Source organism: Orycteropus afer, unplaced genomic scaffold, assembly GCF_000298275.1.
Source record: "Orycteropus afer afer isolate SDZICR_OR568_19922 unplaced genomic scaffold, OryAfe1.0 scaffold00255, whole genome shotgun sequence".
In the NCBI taxonomy this organism is placed as follows: domain Eukaryota; kingdom Metazoa; phylum Chordata; class Mammalia; order Tubulidentata; family Orycteropodidae; genus Orycteropus; species Orycteropus afer.
Genome location: NW_006921842.1, coordinates 3,843,384 through 3,864,074, shown reverse-complemented (window position 1 = coordinate 3,864,074; position 20,691 = coordinate 3,843,384). Strand labels below are relative to the sequence as shown.

Here is a 20,691-nt window from a genome sequence, read left to right as displayed (position 1 = left end):
CAGGCTAAAAAAACCCACCAAACTCACTGCCATCAAATCGGATCCAACTCACAGAGAACTCTCCTTAGGTTTCCAAGGTGGTATCACTACAGGAATAAATTCCCCAATCTTCCTTCCGAGGAGTGGCTGGTGGGTTTGAACCACTAGCCTTCTGGTTAGCAGTCAAATGCCTTAGGCACTACACCACCAGAGCTCCTCATTTCAAATGCTGCCTCATCTGTTATTAACTATGTGACCTTGAACAAGTCATTTAACTGGTCCATATCTCTATTTCCTCAACTATAAATTTGGATACTAGCACTTAAATGAGATAACATATGTAAGATGCTTAAATAAGGGGCATGACCAAAAGAAAAGGGAGATATAAGTGATGATTTTTTAAAATGTGGGATGGTGAAAGCTCTTTTAACCAAAAAAAAGTAAGTCTAGAGGTCATTCCAGAAGAGACTTGTAGATCTGACCCCACAAATACTTACAACTGCTGAATTACAAAACATAACACAAATAAAATTAAATATAGAAGAACAGAATTGTGGCCAGTATGCAACAGAGAATTATTACTCACAATATAAAAACCAAACCAAAAAACCAAACTCACTGCCTTCGAGTTGATTCTAACTCATAGTGACCCCCATTGGGTTTCCAAGGCTGTAAATCATTACAGAAGTAGATCACCCCATTTTCCTTCTGCAGAGCAGCTGGTAGGTTTGAACTGCTGACCTTCTGGTTAGCAGCCAAATGCCTTATTCACTATGCCACCAGAGCTCCTTCACAATACATAAAGATTCTGTAAATCAGTAAGGCAAATTTAAACAAATAAAAGAAACAAAGGAAAAAAAAAAGACAGTTTGTAGACGAATTTAAGTAACAGTTAAGCAGGAAAAACTGCTCAACTTTCACCATAAGTCAGAAAAAAAGAAAGTAAAATGAGATGGTGTCTTAATTTCATATTGGAAAAACTATTTTTAAAGACTTTGAGGATATCTAATGTTGTCAAGGAGAAGAGGAAAAAGAAACAGTATATGTTGGCTATTTAATTTGATACAGAATTTTAGCAGGACACTTTTGTACTACTTGTCAAAATTTAAATAATCTTTGATCTAGCAAGTCCACTTCTGGTACTCTGTTGTGCAAAAATAGCTTATTTCAACCAATTGTTAGTTATTTATAAATGACTAATTATATCTATTCTCAGAAATAATTAGATAGAATCTACATGGTGATATGGAAATACTTGTAAGACCATATGTTAAATGGAAAATGAATAGTACATTATGATCCTGATTATTTAAAAATAATAACTCACATATATATGTATAGCATCTGACAAGTTGATGCTTGTATTCATCGGAAAAATAATACAATAGTCTAGAAATGTTTGAAAAAGTTATAAAAAGTGATTGTGCCCTACTATATATGAGAACAGGAGCTCTGGTAGCATAGTGCCTAAGGCACTTGACTGCTAACCAGAAGGTTGGTGGTCCAAACCCACCAGCCACTCCTTGGAAGGAAAGTTGGGCAATCTACTTCCATAGTGATACTGCCTCGGAAACCCAAGGAGGGGTTGCTATGTGTTGGGTCCAACTCAATGGCACATAAGAACAACAACAACAACATATATGAGAACACTACCCACCAGCCACTCCTCAGAAGGAAGATGGGGCAATCTACTTCCGTAGTAATACTGCCTTGGAAAGCCAAGGAGGGGTTGCTATGAGTTGGGTCCGACTCGACGGCACATAACAACAACAACAACAACATATAAAGCTATAGAAATGAAAACAAAATGCATTAACATATTTATAAACAAATACATATTCTAGCTTCATATTCACATATTACATAAATGCATTTACAAAAAATATGTGTATGTATTATGTGTGTGCAGAGAGAAAAAGTATGCAATTATGTGTCATGTAATAAATTATCACTAATGGTTAACTTAGGAGTTCTGGTAGCATAGTGCCTAAGGCACTTGATTGCTAACCAGAAGGCTGGGGGTTCAAACCCACTAGCCACTCCTCAGAAGGAAGGTTGGGCAATCTTACTTCTGTAGTGATACTGCCTTGGAAACCCAAGGAGAGGTTGTTATGAGTTGGGGCTGACTTCACGGCACATAACAAAAACAACAACAATGGTTAACTTTAGAGAGAAAAGCAAAAATGGATGGGGAGCATGTGAGAGGCATTTTGAGTCTTTGTGGTGATTTATTTTTATAATAAGCACATATGATTTATGTAATTAAAAATTAAAATATTAAATATTTAAAATCATAACAGCATAAAAAGAAGACTGTCACCTGCAATCTTACTAGGGAACTGTGGGAAAAATAGGATCTCGGGATATCATAGGAATTGAACCATGAATCCAAGGTCACATATTCTAATATGCTCATGTCTTTATGGTTTGGTGGTGCTGCTGTACAACATGCCATTTGGCATTCTGTATGTGTCTGCCAGGTGGGTGCCTAGAGTTCCATAGCTTACTCTCTGTCTCTTTACAGGAATAATCCTGGGACACTTCACTGCTGTCCTCCTGGGTGGCCTCATCAGTCAAATCCTTGGGTGGCCTTTTGGTTTTTATATCTTTGGTAAGCTGTTATCTCCTAGTTTCTAGGTTTTAATATTCAGAAAGATTCCTCTGGGTATCTGCATGTACTCTTCTGGTGGAAATTCATCAAGAAAGAAGAATCCTTGAGCAGTCACAGAAAAGCAAAATACATTAATAGGGAATAATTGTTCCACACCAATCTAAGAATTCTGAACCTCTCCTGTCTATTATAATGGGCTATTAACCTTATTTAAACATAAAGTGATTACACATACCCTGTTGTCTTTGCAAACAGAGAGGATAGGCAAGCAGAGTAATATTTTGTGAGAGATGGAAGAAAGTAGTCCAGAGATATAGGTGCTATTGTGGCATTTGTCTCAGGTTAAAATGAGCAGTGAGGAGGTACTGGATAAAGTTCAAATTTCCTAAAAACATTGGATACCTGGGAGACAGAAAGCATTAAAGAAGTAAAGAGAAGGGGAGTTGAAGACAAATTTTTACTAAATAATCCAAAGAATGTGAAGGAAAACACAAAAATATAGGAAGAGAAGCAAAACAAAAAACATGGTAGACATAAATTCAACAATATCAAGAATTACATTAAATGTAAATGGTTTTGACACACCAATTAAAAGACAAAAAATTCAGATTGGATAAAAATAAAACAAAACTATATCCTGTTTTAAATTTAAAGACATGCATAGGTACAAAGTAAATTATCAAACAAAGATGGACCATGAAACACTAATCAAGGGAAATCTGGAGTGGACATATTAATATCACACAAAGATGACTTCAGATCAAGGAACATTATCAGGGATAAGAATAGAGAGCATATAACGATGGAAGTGTTAATTCACCAAGAAGATATAATAATCCAAAATGTATATGCATCTAACAATTGTTGTTGTTGTTATTTGCCATCGAGTCGGCCCCGACTCATAGCGACCCCTCCTTGGGTTTCCGAGGCAGTATCACTACGGAAGTAGGAATGCCCAACCTTCCTTCCGAGGAGTGGCTGGTGGGTTTGAACCTCCAGCCTTCTGGTTAGCAGTCAAGTGCCTTAGGCACTATGCTACCAGAGCTCCATAGAGTTTCAAAATACAATAAGAACTGCAAGGAGAAATAGACAAATCCACAGTTCACAATGGAGGCATAAAATTTTTTCTCTGTTGCAATAATCAATAGCATAAGAAGACAAAATCAGAAGGACTACAGAAAACTTCAAAAACACTAAATACAAACTTTACCTAATTGATATTTATAGCTCATGCCACTCAACAACAGTAGAATAGAGACTCTTTTTAAGTGCACTTCAACATTTGCAATGCAGTTATTGTTAGGTGCCATTGAGTTGGCTCTGATTCATAGCAACTCTGTGTACAACAAAACACTGCCTGTTCTTGCCCTGGTGGCACAGTGGTTAAGTGCTTGGCTGCTAGCTAAAAAAATCAGTGGTTTGAACCTAGCAGCTACTCTGTGGGAGAAAGATGTGGCAGGCTGCTTCCATAAAGATTTACAGCCTGGTAAACTCCTGTGGAGTAGTTCTACTCTGTCCTATATAGTCACTGTTAGTTGGAATTGACTCATTGGCAATCAGTTTTTAAACATTTACAAAGATAGACAATACTTCAGTCCACTGGAAAATGTTAACAAATTTAAAAGAATTGAAAACTATACAAGGCATGTTTTTCTGTATGTAATGAAATTAAACTAGAAATAAATTACAGGAAGATATTTGGAAATACTCTGTATATGTGAAAATTAAACAGCGCATTTCCAATGGGTCAAAATAAAAAAAAGACACAAGGTAAATTTTAAAATAGAACTAAATAAAATGTATCAAAACTTTGTGGGATGCAACTAACCAATATTTAGAGAAAATTTTAATTAAGTTCCTATATTAGAAAAGACTAAAGATTCTAAATTAATGATCTAAGCTTACACATTACAAACTAGAAAAAGCTAATTAAGCCCAAATTAATTAGAAGAAAGGAAATAACAAAAATAAGAGCAGAAAGCAGTGGATTCAAAACAGAAAAAAAATAAAGAAAATCAGTACCTTAGTTATCTAGTGCTGCATTGTTGTTGTTGTTGTTAATGTGCCATCGAGTCAGACTTGACTCATAGCAACCCCTCCTTGGATTTCCGAGGCAGTATTACTATGGTAGTTTCACCAAATATGAAAGTAGGACATTATATCAATTCTACACAAATTTTTCTTGAAAATAGAAGAAAAACATTTTATGACTCATGTTATGAAACCAGAATTACTTTTTTGCTTCCATAAAGATTTATTGCCTCAGAAACCCAAAGAGGCTTGCTATGAGTTGGAATTGACTCTATGGCAGTGACGGTTTTTTTGAGGGCAACACTACGGTGGATCCCTGAAGCAAATGATGAGGCAAAATCTGTAAGGATCAAACTCTTTCTGAGTAATTTAATTGTATCCTACAACAAAGTTTAAAAATACTTTTTGATATACAATGATATACAACACCCAACAAGGTACAATCTGCATTGTCTGGCCATAGAGTATGAGGCATGGAAAAAAAAAAAGCAAACAGGAAATGACAACTCATAATGAGGAGATTAGTGAGTCAGTCAAATCTGATCTAAAACTGGTATAAATATTAAAATTAGCAAGTAAAAATATTAAAAGTTATTAAAAGTGTACCCTATGTATTAAAAATGTTAAGTAGAGACATGGAAAAAAATATGTGTATATTTTTAAAAGACCAAGTTGAACTTCTATAAATGAAAACTGTCTTTGAGATGAAAAATGCACTGGATAGAATTAATGACAGATTAAATTCAGCAGAAGAAAAGATTAATGAACATAGCAATAGAAATTAAACAATATAAAACATATAGAGAAAAACATGATAACATGGACAGAACTTCACAGTGAGCTATGAAGTGCCCAAAGAGGAGGAGCTAGATTGGGAAAATAAAGTATTTGAAGAAATAATGGCTGAAAAAATTTCCAAATTTAATGAAAATATAAATACACAGAACCAAGAAGTGCAGTTGAAACTCAGTTGCAAGAAACATGAAGAAAATTACATCAAGATACATAATAATCAAGTGGCTTAAAACCATGATTGTAGTTGTTGTTAAGTGCCGTCGAGTCGTTTCTGACTCATAGCGACCCCATGCACAGCAGAACCATGTTAAGGAGAAAATATTAAAGAAACCAAAGAAGAAAGACATGTTCAGAGGAACAAAGATAAAGATAATGTTAACATAAGTTAAAATAAGTTCTTAGAAACAATGCAAGTGAGAAAAACATTTTTAAAAATATTTCAAGGAAAAATAAAACAAAAATTCTATGCCCAGATTTAAAACATATTTTAAAAACAAAGGCAAAATAAAGAGGTTTACAGATATATAAAAGCATTTTCCATAACATCAAAATATATGGAACATTTATGTTGTTGTTGTTAGGTGCCGTCAAGTCATATCCAATTCATAGCAACCCTATGTACAGCAGAATGAAACACTGCCTGGTCTTGTGCCAACTTGACAATCCATACCATACCTGAGCCCCTTGCTGCAGCCACTGTGTCAACCCATCTTGTTGTGGGCCTTCCCCTTTGTTGTTGACCCTCAACTTTACCAAGCATGGCATCCTTCTCCAGAGAATGGTCCTTTCTGACAGCATGACCAAAGGAGGTGAGATGAAGTCTGGCCATTCTCACTTCCAAGGAGCATTCCGGCTACACTTCTTCCAGGACAGATTTGTTAGTTCTTTTAGCAGTCCATGGTACTTTCAGAATTCTTCGCCAACACCACAACTCAAAAGCATCAACTTTCTTCAGTCTTCCTTATTCATTGTCCAGCTCTCATATGCATATGAGGTGAATGAAAACACCATGACTTGGGTCAGGTGTATCTTGGTCTTCAAGGAGACATCTTTGTTCTTCAGCACTTGAATGAGGTCTTTTGCAACAAATTTGCCCAATGCAATATCTTTTGATGTCTTGACTGCTGCTTCCATTGACATTAATTGTAGAACCAAGCAATATGAAGTCTTTGACAACTTCAATCTTTTCTCCATCTATCGTGATGCTGCTTATTCCAGTTGTGAGGATTTTTGTTTTCTTTATGTTGAGGTGTAATCCATACTGCAGACTGCATCTTTAATTTTCATCAGTAAGTGCTCCAAGTCTTCCTCATTTTCAGCAAGCAAAGTTGTGTCATCTCCATATTGCAGGTTGTTAATGAGTTTTCCTCCAATCCTGATGCTACACTCTTCTTCATATAGTCCAGCTTCTCAGATTTGCTCAGCATACAGATTGAATAAATATGGTGAAAAGATACAACTGTGACACATGCCCTTCCTGATTTTAAACCACACAGTATGCCCTTGTTCTGTTTGAATGACAGCCTCCTGGTCTATGTACACGTTGCTCATGTGTACAATTAGGTGTTCTGGAATTCTCATTCTTCTCAATGTTATCCACAATTGGTTGTGATCCATGCAATTGAATATCTTTGCATAGTCAATAAAACACAAATAAACATCTTTCTGGTATTCTTTCCTTTGAGCCAAAATCCATCTGATATTAGCTATGATATCCCCCCCACCACCACCACCACCACATCCCCTTCTGAATCCAGCTTGCATTTCTGGAAGTTCTCTGTCTGTATCCTGCTGCAACCTTTTTTGAATTATCTTCTGTAAGATCTTACTTGCACATTATATCAATGATATTGTTCGATAACTTCCACATTCTGTGGGACCACCTTTCTTTGGAATGGGTACAAATGTGGATCTCTTCTAGTCAGTTGCCCAGGTAGCTGTCTTCCAAACTTCTTGGTATAGAAGACCACAGCATCGTTCCTTGAAACATCTCAATGGGTAGTCTGTCAATCTTGGAGCCTTGTTTTTCACCAATTCATTCAGGGCAGCTCTGACTTCTTCCTTCAATACCATCGGTTCTTGATCATATGCCAAGGTGATCATATGATCACCTCCTGAAATGAATGATCATTTACCAATTCTTTTTGGTATAGTGATTCTGTGTATTCCATCCATCTTCTTTTCATGTTTCCTGCATCATTCCACATATTGCCCATGGAATCTTTCAATATTGCAATTTGAGGCTTTAATTTCTTCCTCAGTTCTTTCAGCTTGAGAAATGCTGAGTGTGTTCTTCCTTTTTGGTTTTCCAATTCCAGGTCTTTGCACATTTCATTATAGTAATTGACTTTGTCTTCTCAAACTGCTCTTTGAAATCTTCTGTTCATCTCTTTTATCCTGTTGATTCTTCCATCTGCTTTACCTACTCTCCATTCAAGGGCAAGTTTCAGAGTCTCTTCTGACATCCATTTTGATCTTTTCTTCCTTTCCTGTCTTTTTAATGACCTCTTGCTTTCTTCATGGATGATGTTTTTGATGTCATCCCACATTTCTTCTGGTTTTTGGTCATTGGTGTTCAATGCATCAGATATATTCTTTAGACAGTCTCTAAATTCAGGAGAGATATAATCAAGGTCATATTTTGGCTCTTGTGGACTTGTTTTAATTGTCTTCAGCTTCAACTTGAATTTGCATATGAGCAGTTGATTGTCTGTTCCACAGTCAGCTCCTGGCCTTGTGTTGGCTGAAGATATTGAGCTTGTCCATTACCTCTTGCCACAGATGTAGTCACTCTGATTCCTGTGTACTCCGTCTGGTGAAGTCCATGTATATAGCCACAGTTTGCGTTATTGAAAAAAGGTATTTGCAATGAATAAGTTGTTGGTCTTGCAAAATTCTATCATGCGATCTCCAGCAACATTTCTGTCACCAAATCCGTATTTTCCAACTATCAGTGATTCTTCTTTGTTTCCAACGTTTGCATTCCAGTCACCAGTGATAATTAACATGTTAATTACATGTTCAGTCAATTTCAGACTACAGAAGTTGGTAAAAATCTTCAATTTCTTCATCTTTGCCTTTGGTGGTTGGTGCATAAATTTGAATACTAATAGTATTAACTGGTCTTCCTTGTAGTGTATGGATGTTATCCTATCACTGACAGAGTTGTACTTCAGGACAGATCATGAAACAGTCTTTGTGATGATGGATGCCATGCCATTTCTCTTCAGTTTGTCATTCCTGGCATAGTAGATCATATGGTTGATTCAGAATGGCCCAAACCAGTCCATTTCAGCTCACCAATGCCTAGGATATCAATCTTTTGCATTCCATTTCATTTTGACAACTTGCAATTTTCCTAGAGTCATACTTCATACATTCCATGTTCCGATTATTAATGGATTTCTTCTCATCTTGAGATGTGCCACATCAGCAAATGGGGATCCTGAAAGCTTTACTCTATGCACATTGTTAAGGTCAGCTTTACTCTGGGGAGGCAGCTCTTATTCACTTATATTTTGAGTGCCTTCCGACCTGAGGGGCTTATCTTCTGGCACTATATTACGGAATGTTCCACTGCTATTGAAAAGGTTTTTACTGGCCAGTTCTTTGAGCAGTGGATGACTTCATCTGTCTTTGTCTAGAGGCTCTCCTGAAACCTGTCTACCATGGATAACACTGCTGGCATTTGAAACACTAGTGGCATAGCCTCCAGCCTCATAGCAACACTCAAGAAAAAATAAAAATTCTATGCCCAATTTAAAACATATTTTAAAAACAAAGGCAAAATAAAGACATTTACAGACATATAAAAACATTTTATATAGCATAAAAATATATGGAACATTTAGGGATAAGAAAAACTTTGTTCTCTGAAAACTATGAAATATTGCTGAGAGATACTAAGGAACCTAAGGAAATGGAGAGATATGTGTTGAGGATGTTTATCAGTTAGAAGACTCAGTATTTGTGGGTGATAATTCTTCCCAAATCGATCTATAGATTCAGTGAACTTGTAATCAAAATTGCAGCATAATGTGTCGAGTGCTTATTTCTGCCTTTTTTTGTAGAGAGTTTTGGCTTTTTTTTTTTTCCAGAAGTTGACAAGCTGATTTTAAAATTCATATGAAAATTCAAAGAACCCGGAATAGCCAAACAACTTTGAAAATGAATGACTAAGTCGAATAACTAACATTATCTGATATCAAAACAAGGTGGTGTTGGCATAAAAATAGGCAAATACATCAAGAGAACAGAATAGAGTTATACATAAATAGACTAACACATACAAGATTATTTTTGTTAAGCAATTGCAAAGGCAATTCAATGTTGAAAAAAATAGTCTTTTAAATGAATGGTACTTTAAGTTGGACATTTATATGCAAAAACAAAAGAAACAAAAAAGAACATTGATGGATACTTCATACTATAGACAAAAACAAAAACTAATTCAAAATGAATCCTAAACCTAACTGTAAAACCTAAAATTATTACACTTTTGGAAGAAAACATAGTAGAAATATTTTGTTATTGGGTTAGACAAAGATTTCTTAGATATGATACAAAAAGCATGATCCATGAAATAATAAATTAATAAACTGGATTTCATTGAAGTTAAAAACTTGTGCTTTTCAAAAAATATTGTTAAGATTAAAAAAAAAGGTTGAGATAGGGAGGAAATATTTTCAAGACACAATATGACAAGGAAATTTGTCCAAAATGCATACCTAATTCTCAAAACTCAATAATAAAAAAACAAACAAGCCAATTAAAAAATGGGCAAAGTATTTGAACAAGCACTTCATCAAAGAAGATTTATGGAGGACAAATTCACACATAAAATGATGTTTAACATCTTTATTTATTGTTGTTGTTGTTGTTATGTGCCATCAAGTCTGACCGGACTCAGAGTGACCCCTCTTTGGGTTTCCGAGGCAATATCACTACGGAAGTAGATTGCCCAACCTTGTTTCCGAGGAGTGGCTGGTGGGTTTGATCCGCCAGCCTTCTGGTTAGCAGTCAAGTGCCTTAGGCACTACGCTACCAGAGCTCTCCCTTCTTTATTTATTAGGGAAATACAAATAAAAACCACAATGAAATACCTTTATACATCTACTAGAATGAATGATATTAAAATCCAATACCACTACAATACCAGTATGGTAGTGCTAATTTTAGTCTCTGGTTGCCATGCACACAAATAAATAAGAAATGATAAGGAATAGATGCTAGAAAGTGGAAATATTCTGTGATTTTCTTTTTTTTTTAGAAATGGAAAGGAGATATTATGAGCAAGGGTTTTTCCCAGGTTCTATACCAGAGCATGTCCTAATGTAAAGGAAATTCATGAGAAAGGCATTTATCAACCCTGTGCCAATTTTACCCTCTGTTTGCAGGAGCTATAGGTTGTGTTTACTCCATTCTCTGGATTGTCCTGGTTTATGATGACCCCATTTCTCATCCACGGATAAGCATCTTAGAGAAAGAGTACATCTTATCTTCCTTGGCCCAACAGGTATGTATAAGGACTTCTATTTTCTCTAAGATCTGGATTTCTGAGGGTGGCTAAGAGTGAGAGAGTATCTCTCAGATCTTACTGTTCTGACCAGTAAATTTGTTTTCAGGTCAGCTCTTCTAGGCAGACTCTTCCTCTCAAAGCTATTGTCAGATCTCTACCTTTTTGGTCCATGAGTTTTTGCTGTTTCAGCCATCAATGGTTAGTTACTATATTGGCAGTATACACACCGACATACATCAGCTCTGTGTTCAATGTTAACCTCAGAGATGTGAGTATATTTTCCTCCAATTCATTCTCCCATTTGCATGACTCACTGAATATTCTGCCTTTACAAATCATTCCACTGAGAGAAATGTCTCTCTTATCATCAAAGTAAGCTAATATTTTATATTCATGCTGGTATGATTGAAGGTTTGATTGAATACCTTCTAGAGATATGATTGAAGAGGTTACTGGTTTTCTCAAGAAAGTATGATTTCAGGATGGCAGTATGATTAAGAGTGATTTACCAGTGAAAATCACTGTCCTTATTAACATGGTTTACTTCAATTGTTTTGTTCAGAATGGATTCCTATCTTCCTTTCCTTTTATTTTTGCCTGGATCTTTGGTATCCTAGGAGGCCAGCTGTCAGATTTTCTTCTAACCAAGAATTTTAGGCTCATTACATTGAGGAAACTTGCCACAACTCTAGGTAAGAACAGAACCTAATTAATTAATTCTCAAGGTATACAACAACCAAAGAATGAATCTCACTATTTAATTTGTCGCTTATTCCCTAGGAAATCTCCCCTCTTCAGTACTCATTGTTGTCCTGCCCTACTTCAGGTCCAGTTTCATTACAACAATAATCTTTCTGACCCTTGCTTGTGGACTAAGCCCGCTGTGTCAGTCAGGGATCTATATTAATGCCTTAGATATTGCTCCAAGGTGAGACTCTATTCTCCGTTCTTAACATTTTCTGCAAAAAACTAAGCTTTCTGAAAGCCCCACACTTTGGAAAACAATAAACCACGTGCAAGGACCACAGATAGACCTGTGGACATTTTTTCAGGCATGACTGTGTATGAGGGGAGAGGGGACAGTTATGTGTCTTAGTGCCTCTTGCTGAATATACATAATACAGGTCTGTTATGACGTAGTCATAGGAGGGATTCCTACATGGAGTAGGGCTGAAGGGTATTATCAAGCATCTCTGCATCTAGCCTGGAACATCCCTCTCTCCCACAGATATTCCAGTTTTCTCATGGGAGTCTCAAGGGAAATTGCACACACAGCATTTGTCCTGGTACCCACAGTCAGTGGATTTCTCCTCAATCAGGTAAAGTTTTCATATGAAGACGGACTATTAAAATGTCCTTCCAAATCCATTTATAAAAGTAATACTGTAAAGAATGCATTCAAGTTTATAAAATAAAGTTAAATTGTGATTGACTTTGTCATGAAGATAACTGGTAAAGAAAAATGTGTTGCTATAGTTGCTATTAGTTGCCATTGAGTCACTTCTGACTCATGGTGACACCATGTGTTACGGAGTAGAACTGCTCCATAGGGTTTCTTGGCTGTAATAGCATAGTGCCTAAGGCACTTGACTGCTAACCAGAAGGCTAGTGGTTTAAACTCACCAGCCACTCCTTGGAAGGAAGGTTGGGTAATCTACTCCGTAGTGATACCACCTCGGAAACCCAAGGAGGGGTCGCTGTGAGTTGGGTCTGACTCCGTGACACATAACAACAACAACAATCTTTAACAGAAGCATATTGCCAGGTCTTTTCTTCTGTGATATTACTGAGTGGTTTCAAACCACTAATCCTTAGATTATCAGTCAACTGCAAACTGTTCCATCTAGGGATTTAAAGAAAAGTATAAAACAATTTCTTGCTGATCTCAGTCTTGGCTCATTCTGGAAACAAAAAAAAGAACTAACTAGCAATTCACTAGTGATATATAGTTTTTGAAGCTGAAACCACAGAGCCACATAGGTGTCTTAGGATGATTCCTTTTATTGATGCAACCTGCCTGTCATCTGTATCATTTTGAAATTTTCATTTGCATAACCATTCACAAGAGAAAGGATAATGGAAGGAAACATTTTTAAGTGCCTGATACATTCAGGCATTGTTATAGGTGTTTCCTATACAATAAACTTATTTAATTGTCATTTTTCACACTAATTGTGAAGATGGATTCTTATTACCTTTACTTCCTGATGATTAAACTGAAAATCTGATGGGATAAGTATTTATGCTAAGAGGACATTTGTAAAATCAGAATTCTTCTTAGAGTTGTCTAGCTCCAAAGCCCATAATCTTTTCACTATATCGTCACAATGTAAGAAGAATCTTGAAAGCATTTTTAGCATACCTCCTGTGGTAGTAAAAGTTGTGTCTCAACTTGGTTGGGCCTGGTTGAGTGGCTGGGCAGCTGGTGGCAGTTATTCTCCATGATAAGACTGGCAATCAACTCCATGGTGGGATCTACCACAAGCAGCTGTGTAGCTGCTTTGGGTATGTGATTTGCTTTCCATATATAAGCAGCAGCTTTGGGGATGGTCTCTAGCTTAAGGCATGCATGGACCCTGCATGTTGCTGTGTCGTTGCTCAGCAGCCTGCTGTGCTCTGCCGAACTTGTGACTTACAATGGACTTAAGTTAATGGCCTGCCATGTGGTTTGGTAACATCAGGACTGTGCCTTTATACTTGTCAACCTTGGTCTTGGCAGCCTCAGCAGCCAGCAGCTGTCTGAGTGAAGAAACACCTCTAGCTCTAGTGGGCTGGGAGCAGGAGGCAGAGCCGGATACCAGGGTTGAGGGGCTTTGACCCAGCCCCTAGAGCCTGGCACTTTGAACTTGGACTTAAAGCCTCCAAACTGTAAGAGAATAAACTCCTGTTTGTTAAGGACATCCCATTTGTGGTATATTCCTGTCAAAGCAGTACTAGGGAACCAGAACACCTCCTGTAGACAAGATTACTGCAAAATAGAGAATGTATGCCACTTTCATAGTGACAAATCCAGTTCTATAATCTAATCACAGAAGTTCCCAAACCTCTTTTATTGAGAGTATTCTGAGTGCATTTCAAAATTCTTCTTTCCATCAAACTATCAAGTCATTTCCAGGCAATGAAACCCAAGAGTGAATACTATGTTCTGAACTGTTACTATGACATTCCACGGGAAAAAAGGGTAGAAAAGGAAATATTTACTTGTGTCCCCAGGACCCTGAATTTGGGTGGAGGAACATCTTCTTCTTGATGTTTGCCGTTAACATGTTAGGATTACTCTTCTACCTCATATTTGGAGAAGCAGATGTCCAGGACTGGGCTAAAGAGAGGAAAACCACTCATTTGTGAAGGTAAAGAATTATGATTTCATCTATGGTTTAAACCCTAGAACACTATTTAAGTTTTGTTTGTTTATTTATTAATTCCATGTCATTTCCTTTCTTAGGTATTCTACCTTGGATGGAAAAGCCATTAGGCACCTTATTTCCTAAATGGAAAGGCTTCAGTGATGAAAATACCCATGAAAAGAATTTTGCTTCTTGTGGATGTTTTCAAATATGAGATCAGTCTTTTCTTTTACTTGGATTTCTTTTTAAGGAAGATATATGATGAATGAGAATTCAAATAAAAGGATAACCAAGAATAAAGTTGTCAGTTTCGTGGAATTAACGATGGACTCAGAGGGGTTGCTGTGTAGGAACCAAGTTGCCAGATTCACAGTTCCTGGACCTGGAAAGAAAAAAATCCATGTTTAATCTGTGGTGGCAACCTTATCAGAGTAATTTTTTTTTTTTCTGATTATGAAAATAAATATCAGTTCATATTCTTCTGTGTTAGATATTGTCCAGCTGCTCCCCCCTTTGTGTGCTCTAATCTTCATTCTGCTCACGCCCAGGGGCTGACCTGCCTAGACTGCATCTCATATGCCCTTATCTACTGACTGCTGCTGGGTTTCTTTTTTCATAATTGGTGTAAAGAGATATATATATATAACACAACATTTGCAAATTGCCATGGAGCCAACTACAGACAATTCAGCAACACCAATTATATCAATCACGTGCTACAACCATCATCAATATCTGTCAGCCAGGCCTATCCAGATTTTACCAAATAATCGTGATGAAAATAACTTAGGTTCAACATGAGACAATCTTCACATTATCTCTGTGTGTGCATGAGTAAAGAAGTACAGGAAAAACCAATCTAGAGGACATTGTTCCCATAAACAAATAAGAAATCTTAAACTACATTCAGTAATTATAGCTTACCCATTGACACTGAGTCCATCCTGACTCACGGCAACCCTATGTGTTATAGAGAACTACTTCATAGGCTTTTCTTGGATGTAATCTTTATAGAAGCAGATTGCCAGGCCTTTCTTCTGTTGCCCCACTGGGTAGGTCTGAACTCCAAACATTTAGGTTAGTAGTCAAGTGTAAACTATTTGCACTACCCAGGGGCCTGATTGTACACTCTCAAAACTCTACCTGTATCCCTGTCGCATACCACTTCCCAGTGAGCTTTCACTCTGAACAGCTGGCAACCATTTCTCCCTGTTGGATGGTTGGACTCATGTTAAAGGAGACTGTTTTACCTGCTAGCACGGATGTGTCTAGGAATTTATGTCCTCCTGGAAGCAGCTCTTAGCAAATGACTCATTGCTACATAGATATAAATATTCCAACTTTTTTGCTTCGGCTTGGACATCTCTGGTGTAAACATACACTGCCTTCTAAACTACCTAAGGATGGAGTTGGACCTTGCATGATATGCCTTCAAGATCCAACTTTCCTTCTCCCCTGTCAGTCATTCGTAGGACTAGCTCCTAATACCACCATCCATCTGTCAGTTTGTTATCCTGTGGGTTTTTCTTTTTTTTTAAATTGTGGTTTGGGTGAAAGTTTACAGAGCAAATTCACTTTCCATATAGCAGTTCACACACACATTGTCTCATGACTTTGACTACAATTTATCCCAATGCAATAGCTTCCCTCCCACTTCTTCCTGCTAGTTACCTCTTCCCCGTGTCCATCCCTCTGTGCACTCCTGCCTCCTGAACTGTCTCCCTGTACATAAACAGCCCTCCTTTCTCCCATGATTGTTCTCTCCAAGGAGTGTATCTACTTCAGGTACATGTTCAGCTCTTATGCCTGTCTTCTGTTTGGCTGGAAGCCAAAAGGTGTGGGTTCAATTCCAGACCTGAAGGGCAGCTGGGGACCATAGTCTCAGTGGTTCCACCAGGCTCTATCAGACCAGCAAAATGGGCACCATCTAGTTCTTCTGGTCTCATAGTTGTATAGGCTGAGGATTATATGGTATACCAGTTGCGAGGACTAATTGTTTCCATGAATCTTTGGTTTTCTTCATTCTTCTTTGCTCTGGACAAGAAGAGATCCATCATTGCATATAGATGGCTGCTTGCAAGCTTTTAAGATCCCAGTCGCTACTCGTCAAAGTAGGAGGTGGAACAATGTTTTGTGCAGTATGTTATGCCAATTGAGCTTGATGTCCCCTGCAACTATGGTCCTGAGCCCACACATCCTGTGATGTTTTGCATGTTGCTTGAATCACTGGAAGCTATGCCACTGCTATTTCAAATACCTACAGAGTTACCCATGGTGGATGAGTTTCAGTGATGCTTCCAGACTAAGACAGGCAAGGAAGAAAGGCCTGGTGATCTATCTTCTGTAAATTAGCTAATGAAAACCCTATAGATCACAATACAATATTGACTGAAATATTGTTGGAAAATGAATTCCCTAAGTTAGAAGGCACTAAAATAGCTGCAATGATGAATTCAAACATACCAAAGAGTATGAAAATGGTGCAGGGCCAGGCAACCTTTTTGTTTTGTTGTACGTGGGCCTGCCACGAGTTGTAGTCAACTCAATGGCAACTAACAATAACCAAAACCCAAAACCAAGTCAGTTGCAGCCATCAACTCCATGGAGATGATGGCAACTCATGGTGACCCAATGGGTGTCAGAGTAGAACTGTATTCCATAGTGTTTTCAATGGTTGATTTCTCAGAACTGGATTGTCTCTGAATAGACTTGAATATCAACAACAGTATGTTTTAATAAATTACTTTCACAAAAATACTTACCCTGGAGTCTGGTTCTGGAGAATCTGACCTAAGCCAGTTGTCTCCACAGGGGAACTAGGGTGAAGATGCTCAGAATGGGCTTCTGGAGTTCAATCAATCACAAGTCAGATGGCAAAAGGATCTCTTATGTGAGGAAGAACAATAGTAATACCCTTGGCCTGCGGTGGCATTAAAATTGCACTGTGGTACACTGGAATGGAAAATGGGATTGTGGTGCAGTGAATTACTTAATATGGCTCTTCTAGCTGTGGTCTTTGTGACTCCCACCAGATGACTGAGTCAACTTATGTAAACGTAAGCTACTTCACATAGGACAAGACTCCAAGAATTGATGGAATATGCATTGAGATGTTTCAACAAATGGATGCCCCGCTGGAGGTACTCACTTAGCTATGCCAAGAAATTTGGAAGACAGCTATCTAGCCAACTGACTGGAAGAGATCCATATTTGTACCCATTTCAAAGAAAGGTGATCCTACAGAATGTGGAAATTAACGAACAATAATATCACATGCAAGTAAAATCTTGCTGAAGATAATTTAAAAATGGTTTCAGCAGTATGTAGACACAGAACTTACAGAATTTCAAGCTGGATTCAGAAGGGGACACAGTGAAGGATATTGTAGCTAATGTCAGATGGATTTTGGATCAAAGAAAAGAATACCAGGAAGATGTTTACTTGTGTTTTTTGACTATACAAAGGTATTTGATTGTGTGGATCACAGCCAATTGTGGATAACATTGAGAAGAATGGGAATTCCAGAACACTTAATTGTACTCATGAGGAACCTGTACATAGACCAGGAGGCTGTCATTCAAACAGAAAAAGGGGATACTGAGTGGTTTAAAGTCAGGAAGGGAGTGCATCAGGGTTGTATCCTTTCACCATACTTATTCAATATGTATGCTGAGCAAATAATCAGAGAAGCTGGACTATATGAAGGAGAGTGTGGCATCAGGATTGGAGGAAGGATAATTAACAACCTGCGATATGCAGATGACACAACTTTGCTTGCTGAAAGTGTGGATGACTTGAAGCTCTTACTGACAAAGATCAAAGACTACAGTCTGCAGTATAGATTATATCTCAACATAAAGAAAACGAAAATCTTCACAACTGGACCAATAAACAGCATCATGGTAAATGGAGAAAGAAAGGATCGAAGTTATCAAAGATTCCATAGTATTTGGTTCCATGATCAACACCAATGGAAGCAATGGTCAAAACATCAGACTACATATTGCACTGGGCAAATCTGCTGCAAAAGACCTCTGTCAAGTGATGAAGAGCAAAGATATCTCTTTGGAGACTAAGGTGCACCTGACACAAGCCATGTCAATTGCCTCTTATGCATGTGAGAGCTGGACAATGAATAAGGAAGACTGAAGAAGAGTTGATGCTTTTGCGTTGTGTTGGTGGTGAAGAATACTGAAAGTACCATGTACTACCAAAAGAACTAACATCTGTCCTGGAGGAAGTGCAGCCAGAATGCTCGTTGGAAGCAAGAATGGCCAGACTTTATCTCACCTACTTTGGTCATATTGTCAGAAGGGACTATTCCCTGGAGAAGGATATCATGGTTGGTAAAGTGGAGGGCCAATTGTTGTTGTTATTGGTCAGTGAAAAGGGGGAAAGCCCTCAGCAAGATGAATTGACACAGTGGCTGCAATGATGTGCTCAGTTATAGCAAGGATTGCAAGACTGGCATAGGACTGGGCAGTGTTTCGTTCTGTTGTTCATAGGGTTGCTATGAGTTAGAGCCAACTTGATGGCACCTAACAACAACAACAACAACAAGGTACCTGTGGCCCACCAAGGGAATTGGATAGCTTGCTAATAATGTAAATAAGGTACAGTGCCTTTGTTGGGGTAAGACCATGCAAATAAGGTGTATGGAACCCTAACATGGGGATTGGTCAGTTTGCCACCTTGCTAGGCTTAAAATGAGCCATCCTAAAGGTGGAAAAGGGGTATCTCACTGCCATCAAGAAAGAAGAACAAGAAGTGGAGAACATTCTTGGACCCAAATGCCATGCAGTGAGACAGCAAAGAGATGTTAGCAGCAGAACCAAAAGACTGGCATGAGACAGAACAGTGGGTTTACTGGCCCATGGAATGAGAAAATTGAGTGCTTTTGAGCTGGAGCCTTGCTGGCAGAGTGAGGTACATCTATTAGCAGAACTAAAAGAGCTTTTTAACAATTTGTCCAAGCAGAGCAGAGGCCTGATAGGCTGAAAGCCAAAGAGAAGTATGCCAAGGGCATGGCCGTGGGGAGGTTGTCCTGATCAAATAATTGTACCCTGAATATTACTGAACCTGAATTTTAACCTGTAACTTACCTAATAAATCTAATAATTGTGAGTATTGTCTGTGATTTCTGTGTGGCTATTGCAGTGAACCCAGGAGAGAAGTAGAGAGTGTCATGGGAGGGATGGTTGGTGTCAGAATTGGTAAAAAGTTTGGAGGGTGGTGACATATCTGACCTCTGCTTCATAGGAACCAGCCCTGAGCTGTTGATATTGTTGGTGATTCTGTCTCCCTCTCATGATGTTAGAGGAGGTCAGACGACACCTCTCCATGCTCTTTCTGCATAGGTACAAATGGAAGGAGATGTACTAGCTTAGCCAATACCGCTAGTTTGAGAGATGTGAGGAACATGGCAATTTGAGGAATTTGGGATCAGTGGTTGGTTGGTCAGTACCACAGATATGCTCAGGCTGGCTGAGCATGGTATAAAAGATAGAACACCTCTATGGCCATATTTAAAGATATCCTATTTCAATATCCAGAAGGCTGACAAATTCTGAAAATCAGACTCAGGGTATGATCATAAGCATAGCAGAAATAAAAAGAAGGCTGGTTTTGGAGCTGCAATGAGTCTCTTATGCTAAAGTCAAGTTGAAGTAGACCTGAAATGATTCATCCTAAAGAAATGTCCCACTGACCCATGCTGGGTGATAACAGTTTCCTTTTGTCTGATGATCATGAAGATGATGCAGTTGATACAGATGCCTTGCAAGATAATACTCACTTCAAAGGAGCCTTTGTCAATATGTTGCTGTGACTCAAGATTTAATGTCATTTAAATCCAAAAAGGAATTCTCAAAATGGTTGACTCTTGGCAAATTAGTTACTCAAGTTGCAATACTACATCCTAGGTGAAATGACAGGGAAAAATGTCATTTTTAAAGACTTAAATCCTGCTGGAGTGATGGTCCCTATCATATTCCCATGTAACTCATCAGAGTAATCACAGCAAAAATGGATTGTAGCAGAAAATGGAGGACTGAGATAGATTTAATTCAATAGAAGCCTTAATTGTACATACTAGACAGGATGCCTTTAATAGAACAGATCAACACACGTTCTCTTACTTGGTATGAAGCTACTCACTTGGTGAATATGTCCTTTGGAATAGCTATAGGAAAGAAGGCTCAGGAGCAGTTTAAATTCACTTGGAATAGACAAAAATACCCATATAATACTCATTCATAATCATGCCAAGGGTTATGTTAACTCTTCAACCCCTTTCAAATATAATCTGAAAGGCCTTTATCATCTGGAACATCCTTTTTTTCCCACTATATACATGGAATCATATTAACTGAACCTGAATAGCAAGAATTTATAAGCCTCTGGTTGCCCTG

The 20,691-nt window shown here is 38.0% G+C and overlaps 1 protein-coding gene across 1 annotated transcript in view; it reads left to right on the top strand.

Moving 5' to 3' along the window:
- The window catches only part of SLC17A3 (solute carrier family 17 member 3), a 26,641-nt gene extending 12,359 nt beyond the window's left edge, over window positions 1-14,282 (top strand). The window contains exons 5-11 of the mRNA XM_007949825.1: window positions 2,504-2,590; window positions 10,813-10,931; window positions 11,041-11,202; window positions 11,497-11,626; window positions 11,715-11,862; window positions 12,163-12,253; window positions 14,148-14,282. Coding sequence (XP_007948016.1) covers window positions 2,504-2,590; window positions 10,813-10,931; window positions 11,041-11,202; window positions 11,497-11,626; window positions 11,715-11,862; window positions 12,163-12,253; window positions 14,148-14,282 — 872 coding nt within the window. The remainder of the gene's footprint in view (window positions 1-2,503; window positions 2,591-10,812; window positions 10,932-11,040; window positions 11,203-11,496; window positions 11,627-11,714; window positions 11,863-12,162; window positions 12,254-14,147) is intronic.
- The last annotated feature ends 6,409 nt before the right edge of the window (window positions 14,283-20,691 follow it).